The sequence below is a fragment of the Tachysurus fulvidraco genome, chromosome 21 (assembly GCF_022655615.1).
Source record: "Tachysurus fulvidraco isolate hzauxx_2018 chromosome 21, HZAU_PFXX_2.0, whole genome shotgun sequence".
Lineage (NCBI taxonomy): Eukaryota > Metazoa > Chordata > Actinopteri > Siluriformes > Bagridae > Tachysurus > Tachysurus fulvidraco.
In genome coordinates, this window is record NC_062538.1 from 14,910,682 (window position 1) to 14,925,432 (window position 14,751).

The 14,751-nt window shown below is 36.9% G+C and overlaps 1 protein-coding gene across 1 annotated transcript in view; it reads left to right on the plus strand.

The window, feature by feature from the left end:
* The window catches only part of col27a1a (collagen, type XXVII, alpha 1a), a 63,279-nt gene that overhangs the window by 17,082 nt on the left and 31,446 nt on the right, over positions 1–14,751 (plus strand). The window contains exons 8-17 of the mRNA XM_047806022.1: positions 559–603; positions 896–949; positions 4,794–4,838; positions 6,393–6,446; positions 7,887–7,931; positions 8,505–8,558; positions 9,384–9,428; positions 10,014–10,067; positions 12,257–12,301; positions 13,553–13,606. Coding sequence (XP_047661978.1) covers positions 559–603; positions 896–949; positions 4,794–4,838; positions 6,393–6,446; positions 7,887–7,931; positions 8,505–8,558; positions 9,384–9,428; positions 10,014–10,067; positions 12,257–12,301; positions 13,553–13,606 — 495 coding nt within the window. The remainder of the gene's footprint in view (positions 1–558; positions 604–895; positions 950–4,793; positions 4,839–6,392; positions 6,447–7,886; positions 7,932–8,504; positions 8,559–9,383; positions 9,429–10,013; positions 10,068–12,256; positions 12,302–13,552; positions 13,607–14,751) is intronic.

Genomic DNA, 14,751 nt, shown 5'->3' on the forward strand with positions numbered 1-14,751 from the left:
ACACACACACACACACACACACACACACACACACACACACACACACACAGTATTATCCTGCAGTATTATTTCTGTCACATGTAATAACCACTGGTGGACTGAACACTCCAATTTGAACACCCAAAAAAGGGTCACTCGTTAGCTACAGTAATTAGTCTAAATTTCATAAAAATTATTTGCGGTGAACTTGAACAGGCCTTGCTTAATCTTATGTACTCCAATTTGTCATCTGTGGGAATCAAATACATCATTTTAACGTATCAATATGTTTTAGCTGAAAGCAAAGTGCTACAGTAGTTAAAGTTCCTGCTAGTTAAGGTTTGTTCAATTGAATCAGATTACAAAAGCAACCGATTAGCATGCACACAGGCAGATATACTGTTTTGTATTGTAACACACACACACACACACACACACACACACACACACACACACACACACACACACACACACACACACACACACACACACACACACAGGATGCTGAAATAAAGAAATATTAGAAAGTTGCAGCAGTATGTGTGTGAACATGTCACTCATTTTTTTTTATTTGTACAGGGACAAAAAGGACATCCGGGACCAGCTGGTCTCCCAGGGGAAGTGGTGAGTCACAATCGCACACACACACACACACACACACACACACACACACACACACACACACACACACACACACACACACACACACACACACACACACACACACACACACACACACACACACTATTGACATAATTATGAATACCACTTAATTCACACATGTATGTGCATATTGAATATTTATCAGTATTAATCTCTCTCTCTCTCTCTCTCTCTCTCTCTCTCTCTCTCTCTCTCTCTCTCTCTCTCTCTCTCTCTCTCTCTCTCTCTCTCTCTCTCTCTCACTGTCTCTCAGGGGGAGAAAGGTTCTGATGGAAGTGCTGGTGCCAAAGGTTATCCTGGCAGGCAGGTGCAGTAGATCTTCTGCCGTGAAGTGTGTTTGAAAGTGTGTGGGTCTGTGTTTCAGAGTGTTTGTCTGTTGGATGCGTTTATTTGTCTGTCTGTCTATCTGTTTTCTTTCTAAAGGTTTACACATGAGCCAAATTGCATGTCTTCTCTACATGTTAAAACATGTAGAACTGATGGTAAGGTAGTGCTCACACTGCGATTGATTTTTGAACCTGGCATTTTAGAAATGACAAATAGATGAAGAGCAGGGATTAAATTAATGTAAACTTTCCACTATTTGATGACAAAATGTGAAAATTTAAACACGGTTTCAGTAGTGCAAACTAATAAGCATTATTTTTGCATTATAATCTATTTAATGTTGGTTTCACATTTGCATCTCTGATGTCAACATCATTTAAAGAGAGTCAGTGTAGATGATGTCTTTACACATACAGTAAGTCTTAGACTCCCAGTTGTTTAAATTGATAGCTTAGAGATATTTCAATAAAGGGTAATTGTTCAGTGGTAGCTCAGTGTTTAAGGCATTGGACAACTGATTGGAAGGTCATGAGTTCAAATCCCCAAGCCACCAAGTTGACACTTTATTCCTCTATTGCTCAGCTGTATAAATTAAAGTGACTTATAAAGTGAATAAGTCACTCTGGATAAGGGCATCAGCCAGATGCCATAGAAGTAAATAGATGGTTAAAATAATGTTTCTGCATTATTAAATATGTAGAAAATAATGATTTTTCAGTTTTGATTTTTCTTACTTACAGTAAATAAGTAAGTAAGTAAGTGAGTAAATAAATAAATAAATAAATAAATAAATAAATAAATAAATAGTTGTTTACAGAAATATACTGTTATATGAGTTAAGAAAATAACGGAAGATTATATTCATCATTTTAGAGACACAAACTCACACAAACTGTCAGACTTTCAGGGATTACCTGCAAATAAAGAAGCAAGAATAAGTTTCTAATTCTTTAATTTGCCAGATAATGTTCTCAGGAACTGTATAATGTAAACCTGAGAATAAAGATGCATTTTTAGAAGAAGAAAAAAGACTGTTACATGCTAATGTTTTCAATAATGCATTAAATAAATTGTAAGATGTTATGTGCATGAACTCTTCACAGCTATCATGAAGCTACTAATTAATTAAAGCACTGCTTCTTTCTCATTTACACACAGTTTATCATGCTACACATGATGGGATGCTAAAAACCTAGGGCTTGATTTAGAGTTTAAATCTGTGTGTTCAGTAGGTACCAAGTTTCCTGTTCAATAACAGCAACACAAATGTTTCCATGTAAATTAGACATTCAAATTTACTTATAATTCAAATGCATTGTGGACTACTATGCTCAGTTTTTGAATCATAAGCCCATCTTTTGACACTTAAGTATTCATAAAAAGTTTTCAGGAATAAGCTTTTTTACTATAATTTTCAATATGTGTGTCTTTGCATCCTTCTGTGTATGTGTCTATTGTATTCAGTGGTTATTGTTCAGGCGTTTAAGCTGCTTCGGCTTTTAACTTTTATACTGATTTAACATTTCAGTACTGTTTTAAATATCCTGTTTTTTATTTTTTTTATTTTTTTATCACTCTACGTTGTACTAGATCAACATAAAATGCTTAACGCCAACAGTTCTTGGGCAAAACATTCTCGATTCATTCCTGCATACTGAACTCATAATGGTGGTGATATGAATCCTCTGCTATCATTAAAATGAAAGCTTAATTTTAGACCAAAAGAGATTTATGGATTTATTTTTTTTAGTTTAGTGCTATCATCCAAAGTTCATAGACAGTCATGTTCATAAATAGTTGAACATTAGCAAAGTTTTTTTTATTTTTTTATTTGAACTGTTTGCCACAATATATTGGAGATGAACTTTAAATGAAAAGCTTGAAGTACAGACTTTCAGCTTTATTTTGAGGGTATATTTACATCCAAATCAGGCGAACTCTATAAGAATTACAGCGCTTAAGTCCCACCATAACCACTGCCTATACCTACAATGCTTACAGGGGTAGAAAGTCACTAGACAATTTGCTGCCCTGCTGTTTCATGGCCAGGTGTGTATTATTCTCTCAATGCAAGTGAGCAGACAAATGGACTACAGTTTTAAGTATGGCATTGCCATTGGTCCAATCATTAGACTGAAAAAAACATCACAGAGAAAAAAAAACTATGTCTGGTCAAATCAGCTATTTGGTATAATCTTAAAAAGAAGAATACACTTTTAAGCACAAAAGCCCCTGAAGAAAAGAGAAATTAGATGACAGTTTTTTCCCCTGAATTGTACAGAGCCAGTGGGATTCTGAAGTGTAGAATGCTACAGTATATGACTTCAGGCAGTTATTGAGTATTAAAGAAATGACAATTTAGTATATTATAATTTGTATTTTTTATTGTAAGTGCTATGATTTCTTACACACAGTTTAAAACACAGAACCCAATTGTAATTCAGTTTAATTGTGTTTTTATGCAGCAACCTGCATGCAGATTTTATGAAACTAGAGTACCACAGCTTTCCATACACTAGATGTCAGTAGAGACCTGTATTGATTAAAGAATAATCAACACACACACACACACACACACACACACACACACACACACACACACACACACACACACACACACACACACACACACACACACACACACACACACACACACACACACAAGCCTGTTTTGATTTTTACATAAGCCTGTCAGATAATACTTCATTTGGAGAACTGTAAAGAAATGACGAAAGCATTACAACCAAGCTATTGGTATTAGCAGCCAGTGCTTGTATTGGTGGATCAGTAGTCAATGCTAGATATGAAAACTAGACATTAGAATGCACAGTTTTGTTCATAATCCATTTAAAGAAACTAGTGAACAAAAAGATTGACAGATATTTTACCATTGTCATCAGGCTTTTGTAATGTACTGATGTCATTGAATGGAGTTTGTTGTAACTGAACCAGTCACCTAGACAGTTTTTTGGTCTTTTTAAATTAACAAGGGAAGTCTGGGCGTCCCTGCTTAGATTGCTGCCCCCGTGACTCGGCATGAAATAAAATTACATAAATTACACATTTACATAAGAAATCCATAAGAAGATAACCTTTTTGGCCTTCTTGTACTCAGACTTTATTCACCTTGCTGGTGGAGACTCACATGTATACAGATGAAAATTAAGCAGTGAACACACTGATTCGAAAGTGAATGAAGGTTCTGTTCTGTTAATGCTATCCTTGACTTCTTGATTCAAACAACACCATGAGTCAAAACCAATAACTCTATTGTCAAGTACACCGAAGAACAAAGAAATTCTTACTTGCATGTCATTCTACAGTAATATACATAACGATACAGACAATACAGACACATAGAGCTACAGATAGAATAAAACACTATCCCCGTCTGTTTAGTGTCTTCACTTCAGCAGTATCAAATTTTGTTTGCCTTTTCATGTAGAGAGAAAGATCATTTCAAATATGTGTCTCTTTGTGTGGATGGGATTGTTTTTTTTTCCAAAGGGGGGGTAAAATCTTCAAAAGTACACATCTGTAAATGAGTGGATGGGGCCTCAGTGTTATATTGCTATAAATCATTAAAGCTATCAGGTTTATGGCTTTTAAAGAACAACAACTCTTACTGTGGAAGTTTCTATCAGGTCTTTTTATATGGTTGTGCAAAAATACATTTAATGTGATAGAATTTTTAAACTGAAAATGTCACATCGATTTTCTTCTCATTTTTGTGAACTCTGGAGTTAACTATTCCATGATGGTGACTTTGACATGTTTTATACTGTAACAGAATAATTATAATTACAATATTTCTTTTTTTTTAGGGGCTTCCAGGTCCCATAGGTCCTCGTGGGCCAAAAGGCGCTCGGGTGAGTGCAAAGCCACTTCCACTTTCAACACTGTCTATAGTCTTCATCAATCCAGCCATGTAACTGTGGCAACACAGTGGGTTGTAATATCAGACTTTCTCAGTGGCATGCATGGTTATTTAGTTATTATTTAGTGGTTATTATATAGTGTCTGGTGTTTCTCCTGTGGTCCAGCTTGTAAAATTAAGCAGTTTGACTGGCTGTGCTGTAGAGACATTATTGATCTCTTTCAGTGCCTTGCTCTCGTTTTTGCCTGCTTCCTCTCTTGTTCCTCCTGTTTCCCTCACCCCTGTTTCTCCTGTGTACTTTTTCCACTTTATTTTTTATATTTTCTGCCTTTTATACTTCTATCCTTTGTCATTCTTCTTTCACTGTAGAGAATACATTATGTCAAACTGCTGTCTGGGCTTCTGCTAAAGCCATAGGCTTTGTGTGTGTGTGTGTGTTGTTGTTGTTGTTGTTGTTGTTGTTGTTGCTGATGTTGTTGTTGATGTTAATGGTGATGATGATGTTGTTGTTGGTACACACACACACACACACACACCCCCCCAGACAACCAGGCACACACACACACACACACACACACACACACACACACACACACACACACACACACACACACACACACACACACACACACACACACACACACACACACACACACACACACACACACAAGCCCTTTATCAGAGTTAACTTCGCTCCTACTGACTGGAATTTCCTGTTTAAATTCAGAATGGATCTCTGCCGTCCTCTTGCCCAAACCCAGTCCCTCTCTCTCTCTCTCTCTCTCTCACACACACGCACACACACACACACACACACACACACACACACACACACACACACACACACACACACACACACACACACACACACACACACACACACAGTAGGTAACTTCACAATGAAAATTAAACTACTGTAGTTCTGTGTTCTTATTGTTGTTGCTCTCTGGTGAGTTCCAGTTTGTGTATGTGGTCATTATCTTTGCTCAGGTATTTGGTTAGGATGTGTGTATAATACAGTATATGTGTGTTTTTGTGTGATCATGTGACTTTGGGATTTAATGTACAGTATGATGTGTGTATATATGTAAGTGTCTGACATCTGTAAGATCAGTAAATCTCAGGTGTTAATACAGTACATATTTGTATATAGTTTCATAGGTTATTTGTGTGTGTGAGTGTGTTCGTATATATGTTTATGAATTTCTGCTCCACAGTCAGCATGGCACGGCGCATGTATCCCTGGCGTGAGGGTATGTGCCCTTGGACTACATTGTGGAGGCCAGCACCATGCAGTCCATGGGCATATACACTTTCCTCAAGGTTTACCTCTTCAGTGAGACCATCCACATGTCCATTCATACCTATATCTTTCCATCCATCTATCCATCCTTCCATCCATCCATCTCTTCTCTTTGTTCTGCAAATTATTTGAAAGATTTCAGGTAGTCTCTCTCTCTCTCTCTCTCTCTCTCTCTCTCTCTCTCTCTCTCTCTCTCTCTCTCTCTCTCTCTCTCTCTCTCACTCTCTCTCTCTCTCTCTGTAGGGTTTTATTGGCATCCCAGGCCTTTTTGGTTTACCAGGACCTGATGGTGAAAGAGTGAGTTTGTTCTCATTTATATTAATTTGATTTTGTCTTTATGTTGACACACACTTATTTAAAATTTAAATTTTACATTTTGTTGCTTCTAAATTTTTTACGGAAATATTTTAGTTTTTTAATTTGAGCTAACTTCCTAGTCCCCCTAGTACAGGCTCTCTTACAAAGAAGTCATTAATAATGATTTTCTGTGTTATGCTGAAAAACTGAGGGCTCTAAACAATACAGTTTGCTAAAGAATAAAATGTACATCTGTGAACAGAGAGAGAACAGAGAGAATTGTAATTTTAGCTATGAACAAGCACCAAATAAAATTATCCAAGAGCACAAAATTTACAATCAGTAAAGACTGAAAATCAGAAGTGGAAGTTATTTTGACTTTATTAAGTAGTGTGCACTAAATAAGAAGTGTGCACTAAATCTTTCAACAATTATGGCATTTGTATTTGCTTACAGATATGAGATAATCCTTTGATTATATGGCTACATTTCTTTTGTCATAATTGAATGATTATTTTTATTTGTCTGAATTTAATGTTTTATTGGCTAACACTTTTTCTTTTTTCCTTAATTAATGCCAATAAAAAATAACACAAAAATTGTAAAAAAATAAATAAATAATACATAAATAGGAAAACATAATAATAATAATAATAATAATAATAATAATAATAATAATAATAATACATTGTCTTAATTGGGTTCTTGGACATAATAAATAAAACTGTGAAGAGCCAAGGAACTAAACAGAAAACAAGGCAATTCATGTAGACTACAAGCAAGTCTATGACACAAACGTTTACACACCAAACCAACAAGAAGACAATGAATTATAGGAACTTATATATTTTCACAGATGTAGTTCAAAGCATGTTTTTTGTTGTTGTCCTTGTTATATACTACAAATCACTTCTATTAGTTGCTCTGTAGAAGGGTGTTTGTTTAATTCTTTAATACAGAAAGTATATTCTATTTATGAAAGTGAAATTGAAATTAAAAACCTCAAGCGTCATCCTGCAAGATCCCATTCGCAGTGGACACACTTAGTTTGACGCTTTAATGCAAGCTATGAATAAATAAATAAATGCAAGTGTACAGTACAAATGTACAAGTGAGCAAAGAGACCAAGTACCAAAAATACAAACAATGACCACTAAAACTCAACAATGGTAACAGCTACATACAGTAAACAGCAAAGCAGTGACAGTAGTTATTTCAGGCTTTTTCAAGATTGTTTCCTGGACTGAAGTGAGAGAATAAAGCTAAAAATTAGAGCTAAAAATTCTAACGATGTTTTTATTAAGTTATAAGAGCAGGCCATTTTCAAGGAGTAAAATACATTAAACATTACATTAATATAAGAATAAGTAATTATTTACTTGTCTCTTCTTTCTCACAATGTTTCTCTCCATCTATATTTGTTAACTTTTTTTTTTCCAGGGTAGTCCTGGTCCTCCAGGGAAGATGGGCAAGATGGGTACGCCGGTAATGTTTGACAATCAACTCACTATTTGTGTGTATGTGTACTGTATGTGTGAATGAGACAGAGAGTAAGGGAGGAACATTGTGTTTGTGTGTGTGTGTGTGTGTGTGTGTGTGTGTGTGTGTGTGTGTGTGTGTGTGTGTGTGTGTGTGTGTGTGTTTGTGTGTGTGACTGTGAGTGTTATATGTCAAAACCTAGCATCCATCTCAGGTGATCACAGTGGACAGCTGAGACCGATAGCTTTTCACACCTGCCGATTACATTGTCTTAAATGCAATGTATTACGTGGGTGTGTGTCTCCTTGTGTGTGTGAGGCACTTCTGCTGAGTCAGCAGTAATTTTTCAACAGGGAAAATAGAGTTGTCTGTGTATTACTGGAGGACCAGTGGGGTTTGACCCAAAACACATGCGTACACAGAGATACACACAGACATGTGAAATATGTACAAAACCAGAAACTTGCCACAGATGAAGCTGCAGTTTCAGCAAGTGTGTAGAGAGAGAGTGAATGTGTGTGTCTGTTTTTCACTTTAATTATTATTTATCAGTCTAACTCGGTCTCTACATTTCTGCAGGGTTTTCCAGGTGATTTTGGTGAGAGGGGACCACCAGGAGCTGACGGAGAGCCTGTAAGTCCAACTTTTTCCTCGCTTGGAACACAATACAGACAACAGAACACAGTGAGACACAGACTGTTCAAGTGTTAAGTCTGTAGCCTAAAGTATGCTTTTAATATGAAATCACACTCTGAACTTAAACCTGACTATGATGCATTTTCCATTAGCTCACAGAATATAAACAACATGACACACAGACACATACAGCCAGCACTAAAAAAGGCACGTCCTCTTTATGCCACTTATTTCATAGCTCCCTTTGGAGGTGTGTATGTGAGCATTTCACAGCTCTCTAAATTCCATGTGCTTTACTAATGAAACATTAATCCTTCCCTCATGTTTAACTACAGAGTCCCTCTGCAAAGTTTCCTACTTAATAAAAATAATGCAGGCCCATGACTTACTAATGCGTGGAAAAGAGATCTTAATTCATGGTCATGGCTTAAAAAGTGGGAACAAGGAAAAGGGACAAAACCTGAGCAAAAATAGCATCCATGGTAATGGGGCAGGCCAGGTCAGAAATCAGAAATCCATTCTTAAGCATACAAAGTCTGAATGTATCTAAACATGCATCCATCACACCATTTCCACCTAAACAAAGCCAATTTCTCAATAAGAATCTTAATATGCGGTATCTGAGTGATTCTGCTTGAGAAACCAAGCCTTAAAATTTTAAAGTCACATACAAAAGACAAACGTACACATATTAATTCGTACCCCAAACCCGACACAAGCCACATCTTAGTCTATAGTCATACTCAGGCCATATTTATTAACCAGTGCTTGGTACTCTTTGAAAGTTGGAAACCGTAAGTTTCTCTTTGTCTTATCCCCCAGGGTATTATTGGTGCCATTGGCCCTCCTGGAGTACCTGGACTGATTGTGAGTATATAATGTTAGTTATTAAACTGATTCTCAAATTTGACGAGTACAGTGTTCTTTAGCTTTCAAACTACATACACAGAAGGACAGCAGAGTAGCACATTTGTCATGTAAACATTGTTAAGACTATTAATAAATTCTATGCCTTTTTAGATTTTGCATAAATTATGGTTGTTTTATTATTAAATATGCTGCAAACTTCCTTGCGGTCTGGGTGGGAAAGTTTGCATAAACTCTTCCATCAATAACAGCAGTACTGGACAATAGTGAGTGTCTGTAAGCTAATGTGTGCAGAAATAGTTTCCTCAATCACCACAATGTCCTGTGATGCAGGATATTTTGTAGCTGTCGTATGATACAGGAGAGCTACATGGTGGGTATAAAATGGCAGGTAAACAAATTAGGGGAAAATTAGTGAAAAATAAGTATGTATCTTCGTTTTGTATCTATTTTGTGTCTATTTTGATAATAATTTTTGGTCTACATTTTAGAATAGAAAAAAAAAGGGTTCAGATTTTGAGATCAGGAAATGTGCTGGTGTGTCTGTATAAGGCATATATACATCTCACTGTTTTACTGTTTCAGGGTGACATGGGCCCAGCTGGTGTCGTTGGTTTACCAGGACTGATTGGACTGAAGGTTAGTACACACAAACACACACAAACACACACACATGCACACTCATGCACACACTCACAATGATATAATGCTGCATAAAATCTCCCATAAAATGCTTTCCAACTGTTATTAAAGTTTTAACTATTGCCATTTCTTTAAAAGTAACACCTGACATTCACACAAATATTACAGTCCTTAATGTTGTCCTCAAGATAATTGTTTACTGCCATTACTGCCATTATTAAATAAATTACATTCTTACAATGAAATTCACACATTGGTCATGTTGAACATTCTCCACTTGGGGGAGGTAGTGTTGTGGCAGCAAGGCTGCTTTTTCCATCACTGTGACAGCTATATACACTGTGGTATATATACAGTATCTCACAGAAGTAAGTACACCCCTCACATATTGGTAAATATTTTATTATATCTTTTCATATGACAACACTGATGTGATGACACTGCTACAGTGTACAGTAGTGAGTGTACAGCTTGTCTAACACTGTAAATTTGTTGTCCTATCAAAATAACTCAACACTTAGCCATTAATGTCTAAACCACTGGCTACAAAATTGAGTACGCCCCAAGAGAAAACTTCTTTAGCAAGGCAGTGGTCATCTTGGAAGTGTATTTGGGATTGTTATCATGTGGGAATAGTGCCCTGCGGCCCAGTCTCCGAGGGAGGGGATCGTGCTCTGCTTCAGTAGATGACAGTACATGTTGGCATTCATGCTATAGTTCTCCTGAAGCCCCAGACCACGACACTCCCACTACCATGCTTGATTGTAGGCAAGACACACTTGTCTTTTACTCCCCAACTGGTTGCCGCCCCACGCGCTTTAAACCATCTAAGCCAAATAAGTTTATTTTGGTCTCATCAGACCACCGGACATGGTTTCAGTAATCCATACTTGTCTTTAGCAAACTGTTTGTGGACTGTCTTGCGCATCATCTTTAGAAAAGGCTTCCTTCTGGGACGACAGCCACGCAGACCAATTTGATGCAGTGTGTGTTCTGTGGGATGTGGTAGCTCAGTGGTTAAGGTGTTAGGCTACTGATCAAAAGGTCATGGGTTCGAACCCCAGGTCCACCAAGCTGCCACTGCTGGGCCCCTGATCAAGTTGCTCTTGATTAACTGAGGGTTAAGTTGCCCTTAACCCTCAGTTGTAAGTCACTCTGGATAAGGGTGTCTACTAAATGCTGTAAATGTAAATGTGTGGCGTGTGGTCTGAGCACTAACAGGCTGTCCCCCACCCCTTCAACCTCTGCAGCAATGCTGGCAGCATTCATACGTCTACTTCCCAAACACAATGTTTAGACATTAATGGCTGTGTGTCGAGTTATTTTGAGGGGACAGCAAATTTACACAGTTATACAAGCTGTACTCTCACTATGTTACATTGTATAATAAAATAAGATATAATAAAATATTTATAAAAATGTGAGGGGTGTACTCACTTCTGTGAGATACTGTATAATATAGAATATACAATATTCACACACACACACACACACACACACACACACACACACACACACACACACACACACACACACACACACACACACACACACACACTATATTACTGCTCTTATTCTGCTTGTTTCTTGTTTCTTTATTAGGTTTTCTCATTTTCTCCCTGCTGATTGCTTTTCATTAGCTCAGTCAATAATCCGGAGCTTGAAATCAATTTTCTTTAGTATCTTCCTTCCTGTGTCATACAGGGATGTTGCTTACATAATCATGTTGAAGTACAGTATTTTTAGTTCTTGATGTCAAAAACTAAACTTTTTGCTGATTCTGGGGACTACTTTAGAAGAAAACAAGATCTCCACACGTAACACTTCACCATATCAATAATTACACATTGTTTTAATCTATTTCTGTGGATAGTGCTCAATATAAGGCAGAGTTGGAGTTGTTAATGTAATAGTTTGTATAATAGAATGTATGCATAAATATGAACCTGAGATTTGCCTCGCAATCTCAGCAATTATCAGATATTAGCAATTGATTAAAGCACAGTACTTCTTCTTCTTCTCAAATCAAAAAGATTTGAGAAGAAGAAGAAGTACTGTGCTTTAATATAGTACAGTGTATTATTTATTTCACTGTACCTTGAATTTGTATTTAAATAAAATTGTACGTATGCCATAAGTGTGTATTGTTTTGTGTGTCATTTGTCTGTTTTGTGTCTGTGTGCCAGGGTGTTGCTGGAAACATGGGCGAGTCTGGACTGAAAGGTGATAAGGTGATCTGAATGCTCTTATTGGCCCTGTTATTCTGCCGCATGCCATGGAAAACCTTCCCCACTGGTTGGCCTGTGTTGAGCATGTGCTTTCAGAACCTTCCCTGTTGTGCGTAGAATGTCAGATATGTCTGATTGGTTACTGATATGAGGGCCAGAATTTGCACAATTTGACCCTTTAAATTTGACTCAGCAAAATAGAACATATAAAAATCATAAAATAAAAAAAACATTCCGTTCTTGAACATTTCAAAGTGTAATTAATGCACATTCATTGGTTTACTGATTTACCAAGCTCTTTGCACATTTTTCAGTTATGCTGCACTGAATGTTATGTATAAAGCCATGAACGTACGCAACATGCAAGCGGCAACAGGAAACATATACCTCTTACCCTTGTCAAAAATGAATGAAGGAGTGTGTTAAATTGGATGAAAAAATGTTAAGAGCTGCTGATTACATATTCCAGTTGATGTGCTAAACTGTGTGTAATTAGTGGCAACCAGTTTTGTGCATGATTTTATCTTACCTCTATGCATGTTGCTCGGAGTAGTATAGATATTTTTCACAAATTCTCACAGATATTCCTTATTAATAAAATCTGAATAACATAAAAAAAAAAATCAGGCAATTATTCAGTGTTCTAATAATGTTACTTCATTGGACTTCTACTGTCGCACAGATGCACAAACCATGGATTGCTAGTTTGATTACACATTTATGCAGCATTAAAACTTATTCTCAAAATAGCAGTATTCAATAGAGCTAAATGAATTGGAAATTGAATGATATTAGCCATTGTAATGTATTTCACGCAAGCTTTCTGTCCTGACATGAGTCATCACCAATGCACATTGCATTGGGCAGGTGATCAGATGCTAAACTCAAATGTGTTGTGAGTGAATGTTTATGCTGTGCCTTGTTACACAAATATGGGACCATCTGTCAATTTTCTCATTGGCCACTAGAGAATTTTGGATTTTATCTAAGCTACATAGATTTTGGCAACATCAGACCAGGCACACATTGGATTTGTGCTGATGTTATTTTTAGGGAAGGAGCAAATTTGATCTGTTCCATCTATTTTAGGATAGGATTTAGAATTGGAGCATATTTAAACTGTGTCATCCTTTTAATTTTACAATAATGTATTCTCTTATCTCTAGGAACTCTCTACCTCAAACATCCTCTACTGTACCTCTTACATTCTCTCTTTCTTACTCTCTTACTTGCTTCATCTCATCTGTCTCTTAGGGTGAAATCGGGCTCCCTGGGCAGCAAGGGGTGACCGGGTTCCAGGGAGACAAGGTACCTGTTTAATGGTCTTAACGGTGATGTGTGACCTATAGTGCAATGATTAGATTATAACCATAGCCATCTCCATTAATTATTCTCTGGAAAAAATATTTTCAACTACTATATCTTTATCTCTCTTGATATATTACAAAGGCTTTGCATTGTCTATATCCTACTGAAAATAGGTGTGTGTGTGTGTGTGTGTGTGTGTGTGTGTGTGTGTATGTGTGAGTGTTGGTGTCTGTTTGCAATTGAATGAAACTTTCAGAAAAATCATGTATTTGTCTCAGATTTCTCACTCATTGGCACATTATTCACTGGGAAATTCTGAGAACAAAACATCTCATGATGTATTATGCAATATCGGCTTGTCCTACTGGATGAATGTAAGCTCCAGTGTGATGCCTAGTTCCATGATTTTTGAACGGAGACCCAAGGCTTAAATCAAGGCTTAAATCATACTAGCTAATCTGTTTTAATACCTTTTGAGCTGGTTGGCTAGTTAACTGCATTTATACTAGGGATGTACCGATCCGATATGAGTGGATCGGGTATCGGTGGTGCGTGACCGATCCAAATCCGATACCCGTGGTCATGGGGTATCGCACTTTTCAGAGCGCCGCCAGTCGAATCCATTCCGCTTGAGGAATGCCCTAATAAATTAAACTCCATTCCGCGTTTTACCTACAGCATTGACCACGCTTCTGCTTCCTGAAGTTCATGGGCGTTGGAACCATTATATGTGTGTGAGACAGGCCACACCTACTTTTTATTTACTTCCGACGCCCATGCCCGTGGTGGTTGATTAATGTCAATTAACTAACTATTGCTTGAACTTATAAGAAGAATACACTTATATATTAAATTACATTAATGAAAATAAATATAATACATTTTATGGGAAATATGTTGCACAACCACCTGCGACAGACAGGCAAGTTTAGCAGGCGTTCTTTCTATTTACCTCAGCGCGTTAAACATGTCGCTCATTTGGGTGCAAGGTTTACTGTTTAATACATTTTGCATTGTGTTTCCAGAGTTCTACTATAAGATTCACTTTAAAATATTGCCTTTTTCAGAAAATTATTTAATTTAATAATTGCAGTATATATGGTTTAGATTGTTATACCACTCACTGTTAAAAGTACTGTTTACTA